The 24050-nt window shown below is 43.5% G+C and overlaps 1 protein-coding gene across 5 annotated transcripts in view; it reads left to right on the top strand.

Annotated features, from left to right (window-relative positions):
* The window catches only part of Fam13c (family with sequence similarity 13 member C), a 104505-nt gene that overhangs the window by 5681 nt on the left and 74774 nt on the right, over window positions 1-24050 (top strand). For all 5 annotated transcript variants that reach the window (XM_005070785.4, XM_005070786.4, XM_005070787.4 and 2 more), the window contains 2 exons: window positions 3492-3548; window positions 5775-5976. In XM_005070785.4, coding sequence (XP_005070842.1) covers window positions 5902-5976 — 75 coding nt within the window. In that variant the 5' untranslated portion in view covers window positions 3492-3548; window positions 5775-5901. The remainder of the gene's footprint in view (window positions 1-3491; window positions 3549-5774; window positions 5977-24050) is intronic.

Raw genomic sequence — 24050 nt, 5'->3', positions numbered from 1 at the left:
CATTCTCCCTCACAGTTCAGTCACACACAGACGTAGGATTTCAGTGACTTCCAGGAAGCAGCTGTTAACCCTGTCTGGGCTGACATTTTCTCATCTGCCTAAGCCAGAATACCGGCCATAACATGTTGGTGGCTAGCCACTTTGCAGAGGCCATCCACAGTGACAGTGCACCATTGTAAGAGCTTCAGGACATGCTACGTTATTGTGAGACTTGAAATATCCTGTCATTGGATTCATACTTGTTACAAATATTTACGTGGCATGCCATGTTTCTGACTACACTGCCATGATGGACTATTTCTCTTTTTTGAGTTGATTTTTAAGTCAGCATCTAAAGTAAGAGGCTTGCTTGTAGTGTTTTCATACATCCTTAGCTTTAGTGAATTGTCCTCCTCCATTCCTCCCCTGAACGCTCTACCCTCATATCATGTGTTCTGTTCTTTTCCCTCTTGTGGACCTTTTCTAGTTTTCTCCCGTCTATCCTACCCACTCCTACACAAATACACACATATGAACATTAGACATCAGTATCTACATATGTAGTGTTTGTTTTTCTGAGCCTAGGTTATTTTGATTAAGGTAATGTTTTTAAGTTTTGAGGACCTACTGGGGAGATCATGAAAAGGTTTGGCTTTTAGACTCCCATGTGGTGCAGCAGTATTACAAGGGGATATACCATTCCCTGGGGTCAGTTGGCCACTTAGTCTGAGTTGATGATCTTCCGGAAATGGGGAGTCATGAGTGTGGCTTCCTATGGCAGAATCCAGTTTCACAACCAGGCCAGTATTGTCTCTTTGTAGGGCCCTCCTGGGCAAGGACAAAAGTGAGATGCTGGTTGAGTGGAGGTTGATGGTCCCTAGGAAAGTAACAGAGAAATCTACCTCATTCAAAGAGCAGGGATGAGCTGTGAGGGCATTGAGCTCCACCGCTGGACCTATGTAGCATCTTGAACTGGTGTGTCCTGAGTGGCAATTGGCAGTTGTTTTGGAGGTATTTCTGCTCTACTAATTTGGTCCAGCCTTATGGCCCAGAAGGCGCCTGTCCCTTTGAAGGTTCTGGTGTTGAATTTCCATTCTCAGGCCATCATGCTTAGAGGAGAAAACACTAATTTCCAGAGGGAAAACACATTACTGCCAAGACCTCAGGTAACATTGCTAAACTCGGGGCTGAGACTGTGGGTTGAACCCTTGTTCTTAGAAGTGAGAATTCTAGGTTTCTATAATGTGTGACTTTTTCTATTTTACTCTTGGAAAACGTTGTCATTCACATTGCAAAGCCTACACGAACTAGGTTTGAATACTGACAATGAGGCAAAATGTAAAACTTGGGAACTTATTTGCTGTTTTTTCATGAGATACACAGAGTGGGGTTATAGGTAACCAAAAACATAAGAGAGCAAAGAAGTTTTGATTATTCAGTTAAAATCAGCATTTTGTTAATTTGACCAACTTTATTTTGTTGCCCCAGGGAACAGAATATTGTATTAGATAAAGAGGGTTCAAGTCTGTAGGTGGCCCTTGTATAATTCAGTACAAGAGCCGTAATTTAAAAATAGGCTGTGAGAGAAGAGAACAGGAGCTTTCTTCAGTTAATTTGTGGGCTAATTATACAGCATTTCCAGTGATGAATATTTAAATATGTTATTTAATGTAGCATAAGCACTGTATTATATTTGTGCATATGTATTTATTTGTTTTATTTTAGCCCACTCACTATACTGAATCTCTCAGAACAGGATCCAGATCTTTTGAAAATCTTGTATCCTGTAGAAATAATGTTACTTTGAGTATAGGTATATCTAATTTGTTCTGAATCAAGAACAGAAGTAGGGGAGAAGGGAGTCAGCAGTTAATAACTTCAATAGGAATTTGACATTGCTATCCATATTTACCTCAGTGGATTGGACATTAAATAAAACAAAAGTCCGTCCTTAACCCTAGAAAATGTGAGACACATTGGTTCAACTTCTCACTGTTGTGATGTGACAAATTGACCAAAGGCAGCTTAACAAAGGGTTTATTTTGCCTCACAGTCTGAGCGGATGGCCCATCGTGGTGGGCAAGGCGCCAGACAGGAGCTTGAGGAGGCTGGTCACATCGCATCTTGTCTGGAAGCAGGAAGAGATGGATATTGGTTGCTCAACTCACTTTCTCTCCATCTAGGTCTCTGGCCCCTGGAATGTTGCTGCCCACAATGAGGCTGGGTCCTTCCACATCAATTAACATACTCTAGAAACTTCTGTCAAGTTGACAATCACTGTTAATCATCACAGAAGGTGAACTGAGCACCTGGGAAGCATTAGATGCTTATTAATAGCCATCAGTTTAGTTGTTTAAACTGCTGTCATCCCGCTGAGGGAGTCATTCTAAATCAAGGATTCTTTGGGTCTCCATTGGAGGCAATGCTGCATTTGGGAGCTATGGTGGTGTCCCTAGAAAAAGAACAGTAGTCGTTTTTATACATGTAGGTATGTCTACAGCTGTTTCATGCAATAGGAAACCAATTCAAAGCATCTCAGATGTACAAAAGACACCAAAACCTAAGCATGAAGAGTAAACATTTATACATTAAGATGAGCATAGTTACAGTGGTGTGTGTGAATCTGGCTGAGAAGGTTCCTTTTCAGAGCTGCTGGTACCTCCTGGCTTTGGGCAGTGCAGGGAGGATGGGCATGGAAGACGGAAAAATGTTCCAGGGTGGGGCTGGGCGAGGCAGGATGAATGGCTGCGAAGAGGAACAAAGACGCCTTCTTACTTATGGACAACAACACTCTTACTCTAGGTCCCCTCTGGGAGTTGGAAACACCAGGGACTTTTAATGTGCAAGAGCCGAGACTTTTTCACCAGGTTAATTAGGAAGTCTTTCGAAAAAGAAAGAGTCCAAGGCCAGTTGGTTGCTGTTGTGGCATGGGGCACAGGAAGGAGTGCCCGATGCAAAGGATTGTGGGATCTCTTTTGAGAGCACTCTTCTTGGTGCCTGATGTCCTGCTGGGAACACCTTGGTGTTAGTGAGACCTTAATTAGCTTAGACCAGTGGTTCTCAAAGACCCTGTCACAGGGGCTGCATATCAGGTATTTCCAACACGATTCATGACAGTAGCAGAGTGACAGTTATGAAGTAGCGATGAAAACAATCTTATGGTTGGGGGTCACCACGACATGAGGAACTGCATTAAAGGGTCTCAGCGTTAGGAAGGTTGAGAGCCACTGGCTTAGATGATGTCTGCAGTGCTGCGGAGGTGGAAAGTCACAGCTGGGTCAACGTCCTCAGCTTCATGGACTTTGATGAGCAGGCTGGTATTGTGTCCTGGCCTGGCAGACATCAGACATTGGAGCAGGGTGTTTGTAGTTCTGTTTTTCTCTGGGGAGACAGGGGTGAGGATCACCACGTTGTCTTGTTTTCCATGCTAATCTTGACACAATTCTAGATGATTGCTGTGTCTGCTGCAGTAGACATTTGTATCTGACACGCTGTTGTCTCTCTTGCCTCAGGTGTGAGGAAGACACAGTCTCTTTACATGAAGACGAGGACAACCGCTCTGGGCTCAGGTAGGACCTGCCCTTGGTTCTGATTTGTGAGGAAAGGAGATCCTCTGGGTCTTTTCTGAATGCAAACATTTAAAAAAATAATTCACTTATTTTTATTTTATGCCCATTGGTGTTTTGCCTACATGTATGTCTGTGAGGGTATCAGATCTTTGGAGTTACGGACAGCTGTGGGCTGCCATGTGGGTGCTGGGAATTGAACTGGGGTCCTCTAGGAAGATAGTGTTCTTAGCCTCTGAGCCATCTCTCCAGTGAAAATCTTCCTTCCAAGGTTTGTGTTTTCCAATGTGAGCTTTCAGATCCCCAGAACATTGCCTTGTATAGGGAACTTCTCCATTAATATGACAGTGTGTCCATCATTAGTCACCAAACATGTTATTGAATATTTTGGACATCATTATGGAGGGGATCTGGATTCCTACCTGAATGAGAAACAGTTGCCTCCTTTCCATGGCAGGACCTTGAGTAGATACATAGCACTCTACTTCTTACTACAAGCAGAACAGTTCACTAGAATGGGCTCCGTTCCAAACCCTGCCTAGCTCCGCTAAATGTCTAAAGCCATTAGTGACACGGAAAAAAGTTTAACTGTTAACAATTGGATGGATCACCAGCAATTTTTTTTCTCCCCAGCTACTAATCCACTTGTTGGGTGTTCCACCTGAGATTCAACTGCTTTGAGTACGTTTATTCATGCCCCTTGCTCTCTGCGCCTGACCCATGCTGCAGACCACCAGTCCTGGTGTGACTTCCAACCCCGCCCCCCAAACAGCTTAGGGAGTTCAGTAGTCATCTGTAGGAAGGTGTGCTGAGTGGTGGGTCGGAGAAGGAGGAGGGGGTTGCTTTCCTCCCTGGACATCCCCCCTCTGGCTTTATGTGTCTGAGCAGCAGGAGGTTGCTGCTTCCCATCCCACATTCCCTTTCTTGGGTACATGTGCCGAAAACACCCAGGAAGCACCTGCTTCGAGCGTATTGCCAGAGAGTAGGGTTGGTGATACTGATCATCCAAGCCTTAAAGTCTAGGGCAAAGAACCTAATTCATACCCTCGTTTAGTTATGGCTACAACTGCTTATTTTCTAGCTATGTGGAAAGTAAAATGCATAGAGTTTTAAGCGGGGCAGATAATTTCAGGGGAGAACATTAATTGCCCTTTGGGTAGATTATGTGGAACTTGATTGTTGAGTGAAAAATACGAGTACCATTTTCTGCCACACCTGAGCAGGGTATGTGAATGTGAGACTGGGAATTGAACCTAGGACCTTGAATATGCAAGGCATCTACCCTACCACTCAGCCACATCCCCAGCCCCCTCTTCCTCTCTTTTACTTTTTTGTTTTGAGACGGAGCTCGCTAAGTTTCCCAGGATGTTATTCCTGCTTCAGCTTCTAAAGTAGCTGGCGTGGTAGGCCTGTGTCGCCCAGTCACTCAGCCCCGAGGGAACCCACACATTGGGGTCTTGTTCTCTGCATCCGAGGCGTTGCTCAAAGGCCTGGTTAGGGGAAATGTATCATTTGTCTTCAAACTGGTCTGGATGACTGGCTTCCTCTCCAAACAGATCCATGCTGCAAATTATCTTTGCCAATGGATAGGAAGTGTCACGCCTTGGGCTAAGAATTCGGCCTGAGAGACTTTAGATCTGTTTGACCGTTCTGGGAGTGTTTTGAGTTGGGCTCTCTGCTAGGTGTGCTGCTGTTTAAGCACAGCACTTTCGAATCTTAATTTGTCAATTTGGGACCTCACTTACCTAACCTGCAGGTCTCACATTGTTACTGTGGGAGGGAAGTTGGGTTCACAATGAAAGCAGAGCGTCTCCAAGTGGAGACTTAGATGCATGGCAAGGAAGAGTGATAGGAATAGTGGAATTCATGGAACTGTAGTCAGTTGGCCTGAGGTTCTGGGTTCAATTCCTGGGAGTGTATAAATCAGGCATGGCTGTACATGTCTGTCTTCCTAGCATGTGGCGGGCGCAGGATGGAAGGCAGGATCCAAAGCTCAAGATCATCTTTGAATAACAGTGAGTTCCAGGCCAGTCTGGGATACATGAGACCCTGACTAAAAAATTAAAAAGAAAAGCAAGAGTGACATTCACATTTCTTGAGCTCTTAGGCCTATAAAATTTGTCTGTGCCTGGGTTCCCTTTGCTTACAGCTTGGTGAATCTCATCAGTTCTTTTCATTACAGGTGTATCTGTTTTTGGTACGTTCTAAATTGTGTCTTCCTTCTTTCAGAGATGAAAACAATAAAGAGAACTACCCACAGGCGGGGGCTCAAATAGATGAGCTTGCTCCGCCCGCCCACGAGGCCCAGCAGCATGTAGAACAGACCCTGCTGCTGGATGGAGTGCTGAGACCCAGTATGGGTAACTTCAAGTCCCGGAAACCCAAGTCCATCCTCAGAGCCGAGAGTGGCCGCAACCACGGAGAAAGCCAGGTACAACCCCACTATCAGGCCTCGGCCATGGGGAGGCCTCCCTGGTTCGAGGGCACAGCCAGCAGCGTGGGCTTATTGCTGCAACATCAGCGAGTATGTGGCGTGAGATACGGAGACACTTTCTTTAGGCACTGGGTGCTTTGAGAAAGCTAATATTCCGGCACGCTTTCAGAGCGGCTTCTTTTCCTCTCTCTATTCTTCTCCCCCTCTCATCTTTTCTCCTGCCCCCCCTTTTCTTTCTGAGATAGGGTCTCCCAAAGGCTGGAACTGAATGCCGTGTGGTAACTGATACTAACCTGCTGATATCCTGCCTCTGCCTCTGCCAGCCATGAGTGCAGGGATTACAGATAATGTGGTTTGTGTGGTGCTGGGGGTGAAACCCAGGACTTCATGTATGCTACTACTACTATGCAAGCATCCTACTAACCGAGCATCCCCTCCCCCTGACTCCCCTCCCATCCCCAAACTGCTGTTCTTAGATAGGAGATTTTGACTGAAAGTTGTTCTGTGTTCTTTGGAGAGGGCTTGGCATTCATGCAGGATGATGTAACCTTTGTGCAGACTTGGGGGGGTCCCCTCATCACAATTTGAAGTCGGTTTGCTGTCAAGCCATTCACCTTAGGCTAAAGTGGAGTGGCTTTGGATGAACAGCTATGCACGTATGTTTGTTGTGTTGTACTTGTATGTAGTGTTTGGTTTTCTGAGGTCAATAAATATTAAAATGGATGACGAGTGAACAAAACATCTTTCGTAGTACACTGCTAACAAGTCTATATACATATAAATACATATATGTCCATATATGTGTATCTATCCATATATATATCCATATATATGTGTATATATACATATGTATATATATGAGAGACAGGGCTTTTCTATGTAGCTCAGGCTAGCCTCGAACTTGCTAGCTTCCTGTCTCAGCCCCCTGAGTCTTGGATGACAGATGTGTGCCTTCACCACCACTCCAAGCTGACATTTTAAAAGCTTAATTTTTTTCTACTTCTCTAGAAATAGAGACAATAATTGTTTAATCAAAAAGTCCTTTATAATTTTTGTTCTTAGAAGATACTAAATAAATGTGACCTATCATAATCATTTGGGACATCACTTTCTGACTCCAAAGTTACATTTGTGATATACCAAACATAACCTTTGGAACATGGCTGTTCGAGTTAGTTACGCTTGATTGTTAGCTAACACTTAGTCACCTGAAAATAATTGAGGCGGTTCAAGACGTTGCTAGGTTAATTAGATTTCATAGTTGGGTTCAAATTGCAGACTAACATCAGGTGATCTTCCAGTTAGAGCGGTCTTGGCTGGCCGCTTGGTTTTCAGTGCCTTTGTAGTTTAATCTGTTGGCATTGTGACATCTTGGCTAGGTCCTTCATTTTTCAGCGAAGTGAAAATACCTATTGCATTGTGAAGCTGAGAGATAATTATCTTAAGCTCAGACTTTCCTCGTGGAGAGAGGCATGCACATGAAATATCCGTACTTTCTGACGGGCTAGAGAGTCTAAATCCACAGCAGCATCTCTCTATGAAGGAGGTTGTGCTGGGGATACAGATTCTGAACCAACTGGTCCTGGGTAGGGGTGGGGGATAGGGGATGGGGAATAAGAGGGGGTTGGGGATGGGGCGTCTAATCTGGCATCTTTTCTTCGAGTCACCTGTGACACTTCAGGGTGGCCAAGCTGCTCCTCCTCAGAGTGCCTTCCTTCTTGCTGTTCTGTAGTGTGGCCTCGAAGAAATGGCAGTCATCACTTGTAATAAGGTGGCAATGGGGCATGTAATTCCCAGTCTGCTGCTGATTCTCAGGAAGGTTACAGGAGGTGGATGAGCTCTCACTCGAGAGGCTGCATTGCAGTCCTGGTTGGAAGGTAGACCATGAATGGCCTGTTCTGATTCCCCAAGCTCCATTCTCCGATACATTATAGGCAAGATGCTGGTTGCCAAATAGATGCTTCCCAATCATATATCCTGGTTAAAGAGAAGACAGTTTGTTATTGAATATATACAGATAGGCTCATTGTGGTGAAAAAGTATGTGGCGTGAACTTATGAATGTGGGTAGAGGTGGGCATGGGTGGGGCTGGATAGAGGTGAGTCCAAGGCATCATTTTTAGGTGTTTCTCCTTGGTTCACATAAGCACTGTGTACTACACTGCTAGGGGTTGCAGATACATGAAATTGACAGAGGAAGTCTACCTTTTCAGAAAATAGAAAGTCAAAATGCTAAACAAATAACTATGACGGAATCTCCCTGATGGGTCCATTGGGTCTTTAATTCTTGTTCCTCCTAGTCCTGGGTTGGCTATGTCATGAAGCCATCAGCCTTTTCCTTGAAGTTTTAAAAACCCTGCTCTAGTCCACTGATGTCATCAGGGGTGTACTGTAGGTCTGTTTTCTTGGAAGTGCCATGTGCTTAAACTATCTTGTTATTCATGGGTTCTTGGTCAAAGATGCCAACTGGCATAACACTACGTACAATTTCAAGCTAACTCTAGGAGACCAACTATCTGTAGATGACAGAAACTGAAGGAACTGTAGCAAACTGACCCCCAATAAATTTGAAATTTGAAAGGTCTGAACATCCATCACACCAGCAATGCAAACAAGATAATAAAATAAATTTCCCCCAAATTAGAAAGAGTGCCTTGAAAGATGATAATTAAGGCTGTTCTCAAGGAGCTAGTCAGCATTCTAAAAATGGATGGGCATAGTTCTTACACAGGGGAAAAATACCTTAATCTACAGCCTGATCCTAGAAGACAATACTAAGGATATCAGTAAAACAATGCCCTATGTGGGGAATAGGCCTGTATTTTTAATTAAGCTCCATAGACCATCTGCCTTGCTTTTAGCTAGGATATAATTGGGAAAGACTCCATTACGCAACTAGCATTTTGCTGCATTGTTATATTTGAGAATGAAGTTCGTTGAATCAGATAGAACAGGCCACTTAGGCCCACTGGGAATGTGACCTCTGATGTAATATGAGCTACAGCACTCCCTACCCCTATCTGAAAACCAGTGGCTTAGTTGACTTAGATTCAAATGAAAAAGGCTATAGACAGGTTTACACAGTAACTATGATTATCAGTGATCACTCTTAGCATTGACTGTCTGTGTAATGCCCCATCATGACTTGAATAAATGTAAACTGAGCTATCTCACAAAGGTTTGGGTTGTGATGTAAATGTGATAGGTTTACCTTACAATGTGGTAGAGAGTTTTGTGTACATGACTGTGGGTTCTTTGGAAGGGGTGGTGGATGTGAGCCCCCTTTGCAGTTGTGGATTCTACCTGATGTTTCTTGCCTCAGTTCAACCACTGAGTCCTAACTGCTTCGTTATGGGATTTTCATTTTCCCAAACCACCTGTGAAAACCCCCAGGAGTCAGCTTCTTAAGTTTAAAACCATTGTCCTGGAGTGTCACCTCCCCCAAGCCTATGGTTGCTGCCAGGTCTGAGTTTTCTGTTCATAAAGTTGGAATGCATGGCCCTAGAGTTGCCTTTCACTTTGATCCTAATCAGAGTGTTGGACTTAAGGGAAACGAGGTCCCAAGCAGTTGTGGACAGTGTGACTTAATCTCCCACTTTTATGGCCTTTCCTTTAATAAATCCCATATTCAGATTTAGCAGGTCCCCTTTGATGATTCATGTTTATATGGTACTTTGAACACACTTTCTTCCCTCTTGGCCTTGGTCATGAGAATGGAGTAGAGTAAGAGAATCTGGAGGTTGTCTTTGTGAATGAAGATTTCTGGTTTACATCCTATTTAAATGATTTCAGAGGGGAGGGGTTTGAACATATTTACTGATAGAAGACCAAGACCCATAGAGAGACTGGAAGACTGTCCTCTAAGGAGCTGAAGTGTTTGGGATGAGAATGTCTATTTGAGCTCGCTTATCCATTTCTTCCCTTAGACAAGGACCACTGAACGAGTGGTCCCCTGAGAAGCCAGGGTTTAGGGTAATAGTAAAATTCCTTGATATGGTTGAAGTCAAAGCAAAAATGCTCCTCTCAAGACTTGTCCTAAATGCTGTCTGGCTGGAACCCAGGTCCAGCATGTTCCTGTTTAGAGTCTCTAATTAGATAACAAGCACTCTTCCCAAGGAGGGGAGCAGACTCAAGCCATGGATTATCCATGCCAGTGTTTCGTGAAAAATTAAAAGTGCTTCTGTTTTGAGTGTTGTAGGAGTCAGAACATCCATCCTCCGCAACCTGATGTGGGAAGATGAATCTTGGATGGCAGAAGCAACTTCCTATGCTGGTGCTCCAAGCTGTCCAGAGGTCACTCATTTTTAGTGTTGGTAGATGGAGTCTCGTCTTCCTCACGCCCCACCATCTGGCACTGGACTGTATCTCATCCGTATGCCCTCCCCTCTGGTGGCTATTTTAACAGGATACAAAAAGTAGGAGGCTCGAAGGAGAGCTTTTCTTCAGTGAGCTGAGGACTGCCAGCCTCTTGCTAACCCACTTCCTGGGGGAGACCAGCTGTTAGGTCTGGCATGTTAAAAGCAACGAGTTTCTTCCATTTGGCTGCAGTAGGAATGTTAACAGGCTGGCACGTGATCCAGATCTGTTTGTGAATTTTTCATTTTCATCCTTCTGCAGGAAAAAAAAACCTTTAAATACTTTAAGGCAAAATAACCTTTTAAATATTTACTGTATTTCTCTTTTTGGAAGATATAGTTCTTACTGCAATCAACTCTAAATTAAAAGAAAGATAGTTTTCATTCTGTGCCACTGTCCCTATGCCATCACAAATAGCAAAAAATGCCCTTTCCAGTTATGGGGCTATTTTGTATGTAGTTTTTTCCTCCTCCTTCTTGAGTATGTCGGAGCATGAACACATTATGGTTCTCCCACTTGCCTTGGGTATTTTATCTTCACATGTGACTTCTGTTGCATTATTTCTCACGTATGATTACGCAGCACCAGTATAGATGTATTACTTCATTCCCTGCTGCAGCATGGATTTTCTGCAAGATCTTACTGGCCAGAGAGAGAAGTGGACCTTTGATTGGTTTTCCCAATTCTCTTTCTCTCTGATTAGAGGGAAACAGTGGCGGTTCAGTGGTGTAGACCTCTGACAAAGGATGCCAGCAGGTTGGTGTTTAGCTTACTGGTACCCTACTGTGGCTGGTCAGCTTATCTTTTAATTAACAGTCTCTTAAGTCATGAAGCTGATGAGAGGCATTTTTAGAAAGGAAACTGGGATGTCTGTTACATAACTTTATCATGTTTTCAAAGTAGACAAATACATTATTCTGAATGGCGTACAGGAATCTTAAGAGCTTAGTGTCATTGTTTACGAATTAACTCTGAGAAATGAAAAAAAAGAAGATACTGAAATTCATTCAAAATGAATTTCATTCAAAATTAGTTAACCGAGCTGAAGGTTGTAAGTTTGCAAGCAGTGGGAATCTGGGAAATGGCTTTACGGTGCTGGGAGCCGCATTAACTGATTGTTGCAATATGAGTTTCAGAATTTCCTTGAAAAGATGAAAAAGAGTAATGGAGGTACAGCTCAGCGGTGGAGAGCAGGGAGCTGAGCATGTGACAGGCCCTGGTTCCATCCAAAGCCCCCACTTCTCTTTTACACACACACACATGCACATGCGCGCGCGCGCACACACACACACACACACACACACACACACACACACACACACACACGAGTGCACCCTCACAGAACAGGGAAGTATTGATAGCTGAGTGTAGCCATATGAATGAGGACTTACCTCTGTGTACACACTGCCTGGTATATTTAACAGAGAAGTCGATTGCTCCCATATACAACAACTCTTAAACTTTCGTCCTTTGCCCTGTTATACATCTTTTGTACAATTTCTGGTCTTCTCTATGTAGTCACAGTTTCTATACTGCAAAAATCATATAAATTCAACCAATATTTAAGAATAACTAACACTTGACGGGGGGAGTCCTATATGCAACTACTCCGTTGCACCTGCATCCATTCATTGGCTTCCAAGATTTGATGCTTCTATATAAGGCTCCTTCAATAAATTCCAGAGATGAACATTTGAGTAACAGTTTGTTGGAGTGAAGTGAATGGTCCTTAGGTACACTGATGGTTGATGTTTGTTGTCAGCTTGACAGGATGCCTTTGGGCATGTCTTTGAGGCATCTAGATTAAGGTAGAAAGACCCACCCTAAATGCCCCTATTGGTTAACTGTATAAAAAGGAGAAAATCTCTTTCTGCTCACCTGTCACCTTGTGGGTGATACCATGTGACCGGCCACCTCATACCCCTGCTTCTGTGATTCCTGAAACCTCGAGTCACAATCAACTCTGTCAGGTGTTTGTCACCACAATAAAACAAGTAACTGATACAGGTGCAGATGGATATGTGTTCACATGCCTCCTTAGTTACTGACTTTGTATGGGACTCAGGAAATCAGTCACTTTTTATGTGCCTTTTCTATTTTTGCAAGATGAAGATGATCGAGTTTCTCTTAAGAGGTTTTTGAGGATTAGAAGGTATAATGAGGGACATGGTTCAGTGCTTCCGCACTTTGTCTAACACGGAAATCCCTGGAGTCAAGCCCTACAAGTTAAAAATAACACACATAATGGTATAAACTTACACATTCAGCAACTTTTAGGGGTAATGTACAAGTGGTTTATAGAATGCTTTCTTTCCATTTGGCTGAGTATATATTAAGTCCCACTAAATGAACATCCTGAATTGAACTAGGCTAGTAACCCAGCCAACAACCTGGAGCCTTAGCGATTTAAACCCACAAATACATAATTTTCCCACCTTGTGTGTGGCCCTTGTTGATCAGTGGGAGGGATCTTCTACTCATGGAAGTCAGTCACTAAACACTGTTTAGAAAGAATGTCTTGAGCTGAGCATTTCTGGCTTGGGAGTCTCAAGAAGAAGAATCTGGAGGTTCCTATGTCAACTACTCAAAGCTCCAGAGCTGCAGGGCTACATAGAATTTGTGGTCTCTCATGATGAATTATCCAGAGCTGATCATGTGCTACCCTGCTAATTACAACCCTGTAATGCACTGGACCAGGAAGTAATGCTCAAGTAATGCTCTATGCTATGCTATGCTATGCTATGCTATGCTATGCTATGCTATGCTATGCTATGCTATGCTATGCTATGCTATGCTATGCTGTGCTATACTGTGCTATACTGTGCTATACTGTGCTATACTGTGCTATACTACACTATGCTATTGGGGACAGGGAATGAATGATGGCCAACAGCTCAAAGGTCTTTCACATTGATTATTCAAAAGAACACCTAGCCCAAAGAAGACTATGTTAATTGGTGTTTGTAACCCCTCTTCTGGTCCTTCAAAATACAGAAGTATTAATGATGCTAATGCCAAAGATTAGAAGAAAAAGAACACTAAGTAGCTTTGTTGTCATGTTATATTATTTGAGCTCAGGTTTTCCCACCAACTGAACACTCCTGTTATTATTTCAAAGGACAAGAAAAGTAAGTCTAGTTTCCATTCCTCTCCATTGCAATGTGAAACTTTAGAAGGCATGCCCATTAATTTTGCTGTTTTAGAGGGCAAAAAGTAGTCTTACTCTTGTAGAAGAGAGTCACTTTGGGTCATGCCAACTAACTTTGGAATTAGGCACAGCTATGGGACTGTGTCATAACTTGGAAGCATTTTTTATTTTCATTTATTTATTTTTATTTAGTTTTTGAGACAGGGTTTCTCTGTGTAGCCCCAGCTGTCCTGGAACTAGCTCGGTAAACCTGGTTGGACTCAAACTCACAGAGATCTGCCTATCTCTGCCTCCTGAGTGCTGGGATTAAAGGCGTGCATCATCACTGCCTGGATTGGAAGCATTTTAAATTTGATCCAAAAAGACTGCCTATAGGAAGATGATTTGACCGTTTGTGTATTTGTCCACCATGAGAGCTGGGCTTATATGTGAAAATCCATACCCTTTATCTGCTAGCAACATTGTCAAGGGCAGATTCTTATTCCAACAAAATAGATGATAATTTAGTAAAGGCTGAGGAAGCCTGTTCTAGGGCTTGAAGAAATGCTGCTTAGAAAGCGTAGATAGCAGAAAAATAATGAGCTGGCATTTTAGGCAACTAAGACTCACCAATCAAAACGTTATCAAACATGGTTAGATGTGACTGTGAGGCTACGTCAGTTGTAAGTCTGAAGTTTGGGGCTCTGTGCTTTCTGGAAAGGTACCGTTGCCAGATGAAATATAGATGGCCTACTAAATTTGAATTTCAGACAAATAATATTTTTAGAATTCTAAATATTATATGTTATGGACTTAAGTTACTTAATGTGAACTCAAGGTTTATATGAAATTTAAATTCAGCTGAGTATCCTATATTTTATCTGCTAACTCAGTGAGCCCATTGGGAGTGAGCAGTATGTATTTGACCAAGCTACCTCCTCGAGGGCACACATGCATAATTGTACCTTTGTCACTCCAGACCTACCAGAAAGTACAATTTCCTTATCGGGCTGAAGAGATAGCTCAGTGGTTAAGAACGCTGGCTGGTCTTGCCGAGGACCCAAATTCAGATCCTAGTACCCACATTATGTAGCTCACAACTGCCTGGAAATCACAACAGTGTCAGCATCTGACACCCTCTTTTGGCCACTGGGGCACTGCACTCAAGGCTTATACACACCAAATGAAATCTTAAGGCAGCTTTTGTGTATTCTTTGAGGTTAAAGATGGTCTAGAAAAAGTACTCAACAGTTCGTTGAAGTCAAGACTTGTTTCAGTCTTTGTTTTCTCATTAGGGTTTAACTAACATAAATACCTAGGGTAAAGCTGCTAACACTTGTTAGGAAAAAGAGGTTGAAATTCTTTACCCAGAGTTTAAATTACCCTTCTTATAGGATCCACCTTACCTGGGTAGTGATCTTGATAAGTTGATAAGAAGGCTGACTTTCATGAGGGACTTCTGTGTTGAAATGATAAAAAGTGACACAGTTCCTGCCACAGAACTAGAGTAGCATGTTTTGTGCACTAATCCTATTGAACATAAGCAGCCAGCCAGAGGTTGCTGGCTTAGAAAATTTCAGCTTTCTACTGAGGCTTGGGTTGTGTGCATACTGGTACATGAGGACCGCCTAGCTGTTTGAAACATTGTTGTTCCATAGCTGCCCCTGGTGCAGCTATCTGATTGATGTCTGTGATCATGGTGGGACTTGACCTTCTCATTCACCAAAGCCCAACTTTGTTTTGTAATGAATCTCCTTGTCATCCACGACCCTCATGACTTTATGTCTTGATAAGCTGTAGTTCCCATTTAGGGATTTTGTGTAGAAGTGGAGGCTGGGAAATGACCCACTTGTTCCTCACTATGGTGAACTACAGTGTTAGAATTGGTGGCTGGTAATGTCTTGGGCCAGGGAAACTTCCTGTAGATAAAGATAATGCAGGTATCAGATTTGTGGGATTTTTAGCTGCAACTAACATTAAATACCATCAGGGAAATTTAGAGTGAAGTCACTTTGCCAGCATGGAGTAAGGGTGTAGTTGGCTGTTGAGCATGTTTTAATTCAGAAAACCATTGCCATCCTTAAGTGTGATCCAGCAGAATTAAATGCCCAGGGACATCCTCGACGATTATAGCTTGTGGCTTCATGGAGGACATGGTTCCCAGCCACCTCTTTTTCCTTTAAGCAGTGTCTTCTCCTCTCTAGTGAAACTGACAACTAACTCAGAAATGCCAGCAGCCACCTAAAGACCAAGGTTGGTCTCTGCAAAGAATATGAGTATCAAACTAAAGCCTGAATTAGTGGAATTCTTAAGTACAAAACAGGCAAACATTAAAGGTCTCAGATTCCTTCTTTCTTATTTTTGTATTATTACAATTACTCATTAATGATGGAGTTCACTGTGGCATCTCTATATATGCACAGCCAGTGCATTAATTGTGTCCTCTCTCCTTTCTCCTACCCTCTCCCTTCACTCTCTTCCAGGTCCTGTAGTCCTTGTTTGTTTCTGTTTGTGTGTTTGTGAGAAAGTGTGGCAGTTACCTTTCTGTGCGGCTCATTTCTCTTAGCAATGTCTTTTGGCTCTATTTTCCTTTGACTCCATTTTGTTTGTTGAGTGTTTACACTTCTTCTTTTTTTCCTTACTTATCCATGTGTTGATGGGCACATAAACTTATTCCATACTGTGACCATTTTGAATAGCGCTGTAGTGGTAAGCATGAGAAGCACCCTTTTATTTAATTTAATAATTTAGTTTCATCTGTTAACTAACATATAGGAACACTGACAGCTCTGATGACCTTTTCTACCTGTGGAGAAAATAAAAGACAATCAACAACAGCAAAAAACCAAACTAAAACAAAACCAAAATCCCTCTTTTGAATTGCTAAAGCTCTCACCCATCATGTGAAACAAACAAAACCCCCAAACCTACAACCCCAGCAGCATGGGAAATTAGGAATAATTTCTGGTGGGAGAAATGTCTGCAGGAAAAAGAGTTGATGGTTAGAGGAGCTGGTGAGCTGTGTGCTGGGCAGGAATCATGGGAACTCCAGAGGGTAATGTTCCGTCAAGCCATTAACAAGTACTCAGCATGTGCATACTGGAGCTCTATGACAGGTAGTGCTGACCGTTTGCTTACACCAACAAGGGCTGGGAGATGAGCAAAGCACCCTGCTGTCTGTGTGCATGAGGGATTTTGCAGGCTGCATCATCTATAGCCTGGAGGTTGGCATGTAGTGAAGGAAGGAGTAGGCCATTGGCACAGGAATTCCATCTTCTCTCTGACCACCATGATGTGAGCATCTTCTCCACTGTGTCATCCCTGCCGTGTGCCAAATAAACTCACCTGCCTTTCAAGTTGTTTGCTGGAAAGGGAATAACATCACGTCAATGAAAAGCGACTAGTGCTGGTGGACTCCAGGTAGATTCAGGGTTGGCAGTCGACATGAAGAGGTCTCGGAGGCCCATGGCGGATTTGTCAAAGGCTCTAATCTCTGGGCAGTAGGCACAAAATTCAGATTCTAAACTTCATGAAACTCCTTGCAGACTCCACTTAAAAATATTTTTCACAACTGGTAGCTACCATAATTTTTAAGCATTATTTTATTTTCCTATAATTAATTTGGTTCCAGTTTTAGAGATGACACAACCAGAGTTCATGATGGTAACTGTTAATGGGATGTGAGCCTCTGAGTACACCTCCCTGACTAATTGCTTTCTTAGTTTGTTTATGTTGACATCCTCTTACTCATGGTCCAGAGGTTTCCATGACTTGTTGCAGAGACTTTTGATGCTGTGGGCATCTCTGCACCTGCCCATCTTTACATCGGCTTCTACTGTATGTATTTGTGTGCAGCCTTGTCCAGGATGTAAGAAGCAATAACTCATTTAATTCTCTAACTACCCGTGGAGGTACATTAGCTCTCATAGTCCCTGTTTGCAACAAAGGAAACAGAAGCACATAGAACAGTCATTTTCTCCAGACTGTAGCAAGTGAATGAGAGGCTGGGAGGTATCACTAGACGGTACTGTCTTTTCATCCTGGTGGTTGTATTAAAAGCTGACTCGGGTTGATTATTGATCTGGAGGCTACATTAAACATTACAAGGAGCTGTCCACATCCATAGCAAATGGTCTTCCCAGAATTTTCGTGTGCTAGAACATTGGGGGTGTGCATAAATGCTGACTGAACTTAAGAGAAGGGGGAATCATAGATCTAATTTAAAAAATTAAACCATTTCCTAATTTGTGTATACAGAGGTTAAAAGAAGGTGTCGGTTCCCCTGGAAAGTGGACTTAGACAGTTGTAAGCTACTATGTGGATGCTAGGACTAGAACCCAGATCTCCTAGAATTGCAACCAGTGCTCTTAACTAATGAGCCAGCTCTCCAGTTCCATGGTCTAATTTTTAATAGGGAGATTCATTGTAGGTGGACCTCCTTGATTTGTTGAGGAGAGATGGGGCAGGGATAGAGAGAAACCATACTACCATCAAAGAGCCTTGGTGGGATGCAAATGCTCTGGTGTGGTGTGTTTTGTATGAGAGTTCTGAGGCATTGTGGGAGTACTCTTCTCTCAGGTAGTGAGCATGATGGTTGGATTTAAGTGTGGCACGGAAGCAGGAAGTAGCAAGATGAGCTTCTGCTCTTTTCCTGCTGTGGTGACCCTGCCTGTTTTTATGCTGCTGTCTGGGAAAGCTGATACAGCTTGATAACTAGTAGTTAGAGTTTAAGCAATTGTGTTGAGGATAAAGAATAATCTATGAAGTCGTTGGTGACCAGATAGAATATGTGGCCTTTAATTTAGCTTCCTTAAAATACAGATGGAGATGACATATTGCTCTGGGTATTGACTTCTGAACAACTTGGGCTATGGTGGGATGCCAGACTGTAAAGCTCATTGACATTAAAACGAGGTTTCGAACTCCTAGAACATCCCAGGGTATACTCTCTTTCTCTGTTCTTATGACATAGGGTATGGCTTCATAAGATGTCCTGGAACACTGTTGTCATCATGATGCAAAGAGATGAAACCTGTGTTTGTCCCTAGAGTGGTCTTATAATCCACCTGAGAGGAAACTATAATAATATCCATAGCCATGGCCTTCTTGTCATGGCTGGTGGAAGCAAAGCTTGTCCTATTGTTTGCATTTGGATCCTGGAGTGGCACCTCTGGTGACCTATCTGTAAAACGAGGGATCATAGTACCCACTTGTAAGTCCTTGTGGGGATTAAAGAAGATAATCTTTTTAAGCATTTCCTGCAGTGCATGGAACCTGGTAAGAGATCAATAGGTATTAGAATATGAGCTAGGTACCAAGGCTATCACATCCTATCACATTGTTGTTACCGTGGGAATGAAAATGAAGATGTCCTTTCCTCTCAGGAAACCATTGGGTGTTCTGTGGCCATGGTGACAAGGAACAGTTAGAATCCTTGGTTTGGGCAGGGTTCATGCTTCTCTTAGTCAGTACACATGCCTGTGGACCTGGCTATAAAGCCCGACAGTAAGAGCTTAACCCTGGCACATGGTCTTACTTTGAGTTCACAGTCAACAGCACTGCAGCTTTGGGCCTACAGCTAAAGGCAACCCATTGATCTAAAGGTTTCACTTGGAACTGTCAGGGCTCTCAACCTTGGTGTAAGATCGTGAAGCTGTCTGCCTTGCTCAGGAAAACTCTGTTTCTTAAGTTGTGTCTTTCCCTTGGTCTAGTGGGCAGTAAATTGGGCTTTTTGTTCAGCTATTGAGAATCGGACCTTTTCCTCCAATGATAGAGGGTCCTGAGCATATGGCCATGTGGGCAAGTTTACACAGTGGGTCCAAATCGGGCAGTAGGAGTTTCTAATTGGAGAAAATGATAGGGAAGGAGGTTTCCAAAGCTGAGGAAATACACTGTGTGTGAACAGGGCAGATGGCATGCAAAGCGGCCACATACCTGAACTCTGATACATGGAGGAGGAGTGTGCCTGAAGCTGGACTGGACACTCTGTAGAGGCTGCATTGTAAGGGCCGTGGACTCCATTTCTCCTGCTTAGCCTCAGATATCAACTTGACAAAGCCAGTTATCCTCTGAGGGAGTCTCAAGGAATTAACTCCATCAGAATGGCTTCGGGGCATTTCCATGGATGCAGTTTTCTTGATTGTTGATTGATGTGGGAGGGCTCAGCTCCCTGTGGTGGTGCCACCCCTGGGCAGGTGGTCCAGGGTTTTAGAGCGAGCTAAGCATGGACCACAGGGAGCAAAGAGGTAGGCATCAGTCTTCGTGGTTCCTGCCTTCGTTCGCATTAGAGATGGATTGTGACCTGGAAGATTAATCCAAATCAACCCCTTCCCCACAGTTGCTTTTGGTTGTAGTATTTATCCCAGCAACAGGGATGCATCCTGGAGGGATTTCTTGGCCAGGACCTTTTCAAATATTTCCCTGTTAAGTTCTAACCAGAAGAGCCTGAACCTTACCGTGAGAGGGAATGTATGTCTTTGGAATCGCTCCATGGTATTTCTCTTCTGTTTTGGAACTGTGGATTTATGCTTGAGAGAATTTCTCAGAGGGGAAAAGAGCAGACCTTCTACCTCCACACATCATGCATAGAAGAAGAAAAGGTCGATATTTGATTTTCCACCCTCCCTATCAGGACATGGGGCACCCTGAATTTGGTCACCTGCCCCATTCTTGACTACGGAACATACCGCTCAAAGAAAGGAGCTCTGGGGCGGAGCCCACGCAGCAGGGAGTGAGACCTGGGTGTGTGCAGTGATTGTACTGGTGTCAGCACTGTATAGTGTCAAATAAGCTACTTACCAATAACATGATCTCATAGTTTAAAGATTTGCATTAAAAGCTGTAGTGTCAAATTAGCTACTTACCAATAACATGATCCCATAGTTTAAAGAAGATTTGCATTAAAAGCTACATATATGTGAGTGTTTTGCCCACATGTATGTTTGCATACCACTTGTGTGTCTGGTGCCTATGGAGGTCATAGCCGGGCATCAAATCCCCAGGAACTGGAGTTCCAGAGGAGTGTGACCTGCCAGTGGGAGCTGAGAATCGAACCCAGATCGTCTGGAAGAATGGTCGGTGCTCTTAGCTGCTGAACCATTGCTCCAGCCCCATGTTCTTATAGTTTAATGTTGAAATCAAGATGCTTCTTACAATAAATGTAATATAGCTTGAGAACAAGCATTTAATTAATTTTTTTAAAGAGAAAAAACAAACATCAGCCTCAGATCAGAAGTTTGGAATCAGGGCTGTAGTAGAAGTGCCCGGGTTGGATCAGTGCTGATCTACTTTGGGGGGCCCTCCTGGGTTCATAGCCCTGAGAGCTGGTACTCCAAACCAAATAAGGTTTTTTTTTTTAACATATTCACTCTTTATTAAAAATCATTTAGTGTTTTTCCATTGTTTCAAGTTAAAATCTAAACTGGTTCTTTCGAGACATCTTTTTTGAGACAACAACTATTTTATGTTTGTTGTGACAAAAGCATCTTAAGGACGTTCTAGGACGTCACGGCGTCAGGTGCATGAGGCTGCAGGCCACATCACATCAGTAGCCAGGGAGCAAAGAGAATGAATGTACTTTGCCTTTTCCCATTTATGCACTCTAGGACCCCAGCCTGTTGATGCTGTTACTCATATTGAAGGCAGTCTTCCCACCTCAGCTACCCAAGTCTAGGTAATCCCTCACAAACAGATGCAGAGATGCCTCCTTGGCAGTTCTGGAGCCTGTCAAGCTGGCAGTCAGAATTAACCATGATAGACTTTTTTTTTTTAAAGGTAGGGTCTATCAATGTTTTAGATTTTTATTGAGATCTGATTTTTAATTTGTATTTTATGTGAATAGGTTTTAAACCTGTAGCATTCTGTGCATTAAGAACATGCAGTGCCTACGGGGGCTAAGAAAGGTGCATTGGAGCCCATACAACTGGAGTTACAGAGGGTTGAGAGAGCTGTTAACCACCATATGGGTTCTGGAAATGCTGCCCCAGTCCTCTGGAAGAGCGAGCAGTCAATGCTATTAACCACCCAGCCGTCATCTCTCCAGACCTTATTGATGAGTTTTAATGAAAAAAAAATTACTCTAAAAATGTGTTCTACACAATTACTCATGCTAATAAATAAATCACCAGCAAACAGTTGCTGGGTGTCTGTTGTAGACATCATGGAGAACAAGTCCCAGGAGAGAGGAATCCTTGTGAATCTTTCATTTCCACACGGGTCTGTTGGTTGGCAGTGGCAACCCCCAGTAGACAATGATGCACCATTACAATATAGCAAGAAGCATGGAAATTAGTTTGAAACACTGGACACCTTCAACCCAGGTAAGGTGCCATGAGGTTGAGTGCTTTGCATGGTATTTTTTAGCTGCTATATTTCTGAGTTAAGACCTTTCTGGAATAAGAGGCAGCACAATGAATATTTAGATCCCATGGCCTTTCTTAGGTTTTGCTCAGATCCACGCAAAAAGCTCTTCCTGGGCTGGGGAGATGGCCCAGTCAGTAAAGTGTGTCCTGTGCAAGCTGTAGACATGACTTTGGATCCCCAGCATTCACGTGAATGGCAGTGGGCCTGAATCCCAGCCCTGTGGAGGCAGAGATGGGCAGATCCTGGAGGCATGCTGGCCAGATAGTCTAACCTTTGGGGTAAGTCTGTGCTCAATGGGAGACTCTATCTAAAAAAACCAAGGTGGATATCAATTGAAGAAGACACCAGACATCAACCTCTGTCTCTACATGCGCACACACACTCACGTGCATACATGCTAAACTTTATCTTAAAAATGTTTTTTGGTTTTGTTTCTCTTTCACCATGTGTGGGTGCATGTATATATGTGCAGGCTGCACAGCGCACATATGCAGGTCAGAGGACAATTAGCAGGAGTTGACTCTCTTTCTACCATGTACATTCTAGGGTTGAGTTTAGGTCACCTTTACCCACCGAGCCATTTTGTTGACCCAACACACAGCTCTTTTCGTAGATGAGCTGGAATAGTTCACCCTAGTATGCCTGCTCATACTCGGAAGAGCTTTGTATATTCCACTTGTGGTTGAGGCGGGCATTAAGCAACTTTGCATCACACTAACAAAATACCAGACGTGAGCATTTTTAAAAGTAAAGAGGGGTTTACTGGAGCTCTCAGCTTTTGACATTCACAGCCCAAGACTGGGTCATGGTGGTAGCCTTGTATTTGACTCTGGTGGTTGCAGTGCGTGTTGGCACACGGCAGCTGGCATTTATGCAGGAGCTATGGTCCCACGTCGAAGTGGAGCAGAGAGAAAGAAAGTGCAGCTCCCTTCCTGCAGATGTCAGGTGGCCAGCTACCTAGTGAGCCTGACACTGTGACTTCCTAGAGCCTCCTCAAGTTCCTTTGGCCAGGCATTTGTCACAGTAACACAAAACACAGTTAATACAGTCACAACCTCTAAAAGATACTAAAGAACTAATTTGGATTCGTAATTTGAAGCAATAGGAGAAAATAAATAAAGACAGTCTCTTTCAAGGGAACACCTCCAGTGACTTAGGAATGTCCTCCAAAGCCCTTGTCCCTTACAGGTCCAAAGCTCCCCCTAAGACTGTCACCATGGTGACCAAGCTTTTGCATATGTCTCTCAGGCAGACACCTAACAAACCATAGCAGAGCTTGCTAGAAGACTTAACTGGAAACCAGATGCAGAAGCCACCGCACAGCCTCTGGCTAGGGTTGTTCTCTGGGGCCCTGCTTTGTGCTAATGTTGTAGATAGTTGTCTTTTAAGAAAGTCATCCCTAAAGCCTCATATCTTGGGGATTGCTAGTGGGGAAGTATTGTTCCCTTAGCATTAAGGACTGGGCGTGTTTGAGCTACTGTTACAAAGGTGGTGGAGTCATAGCTGCCAGTAAAGTTTGTGGTTCCTAGGATTACCGCTGTTTTCGATGTTGATTCTCTTAAGACCTCATAGAATAATTTCCTTTGTTTCCACTTCATTTATGTGGTCCCTGAGGTAGTGTTATTTCCCCATCTGCTGAGAGTTCCACACAAAGAGGAGGGGGAAGAGAGAGAGAGAGAGAGAGAGAGAGAGAGAGAGAGAGAGAGAGAGAGAGAGAGAGAGAGAGAGAGAGAGAGAGAGAGAGAGAGAGAGAGAGAGAGAGAGAGAGAGGGAGGGAGGGAGGGAGGGAGGAGAAAGAGAGAAAGAGAGAGAGAAGAGAAGAGAGAGAGAGAGAAGAGAAGAGGGAGAGAGAAGAAAGAGAGAGAGAAGAAAGAGAGAGAGGGGAGAGGGAGAGGGAGAGAGGGATAGAGGGAGAGGGAGAGAGGGAGAGAGGGGGAGAGGGGGAGAGGGGGAGAGGGAGAGAGGGGGAGAGGGGGAGAGGGGGAGAGGGGGAGAGGGAGAGGGAGAGAAAGACCTGTTGTAAAGCCAGGAGAGAATAGAAAGAATAGCATCTTGAAAGGGCAAGTGTGGAATGGCTTGCAGGTAGTTTTGCCTAACTTAAAATCCTCAATGATTATTCCATTGTTCCATGGAAAATGAGCCAGAAATGTCCTTAGTACAATAGCTTGCTTAGCACCCAGTGTTCAAGGCTGTGAACCCTTGCTTAATGCCTTGTTTTGTTCAACACT

This window comes from Mesocricetus auratus, unplaced genomic scaffold, assembly GCF_017639785.1.
Source record: "Mesocricetus auratus isolate SY011 unplaced genomic scaffold, BCM_Maur_2.0 Super-Scaffold_100027, whole genome shotgun sequence".
NCBI lineage: Eukaryota > Metazoa > Chordata > Mammalia > Rodentia > Cricetidae > Mesocricetus > Mesocricetus auratus.
The sequence above is the reverse complement of the archived record's forward strand: the minus strand, read 5'-3'. Positions and strand labels throughout refer to the sequence as shown.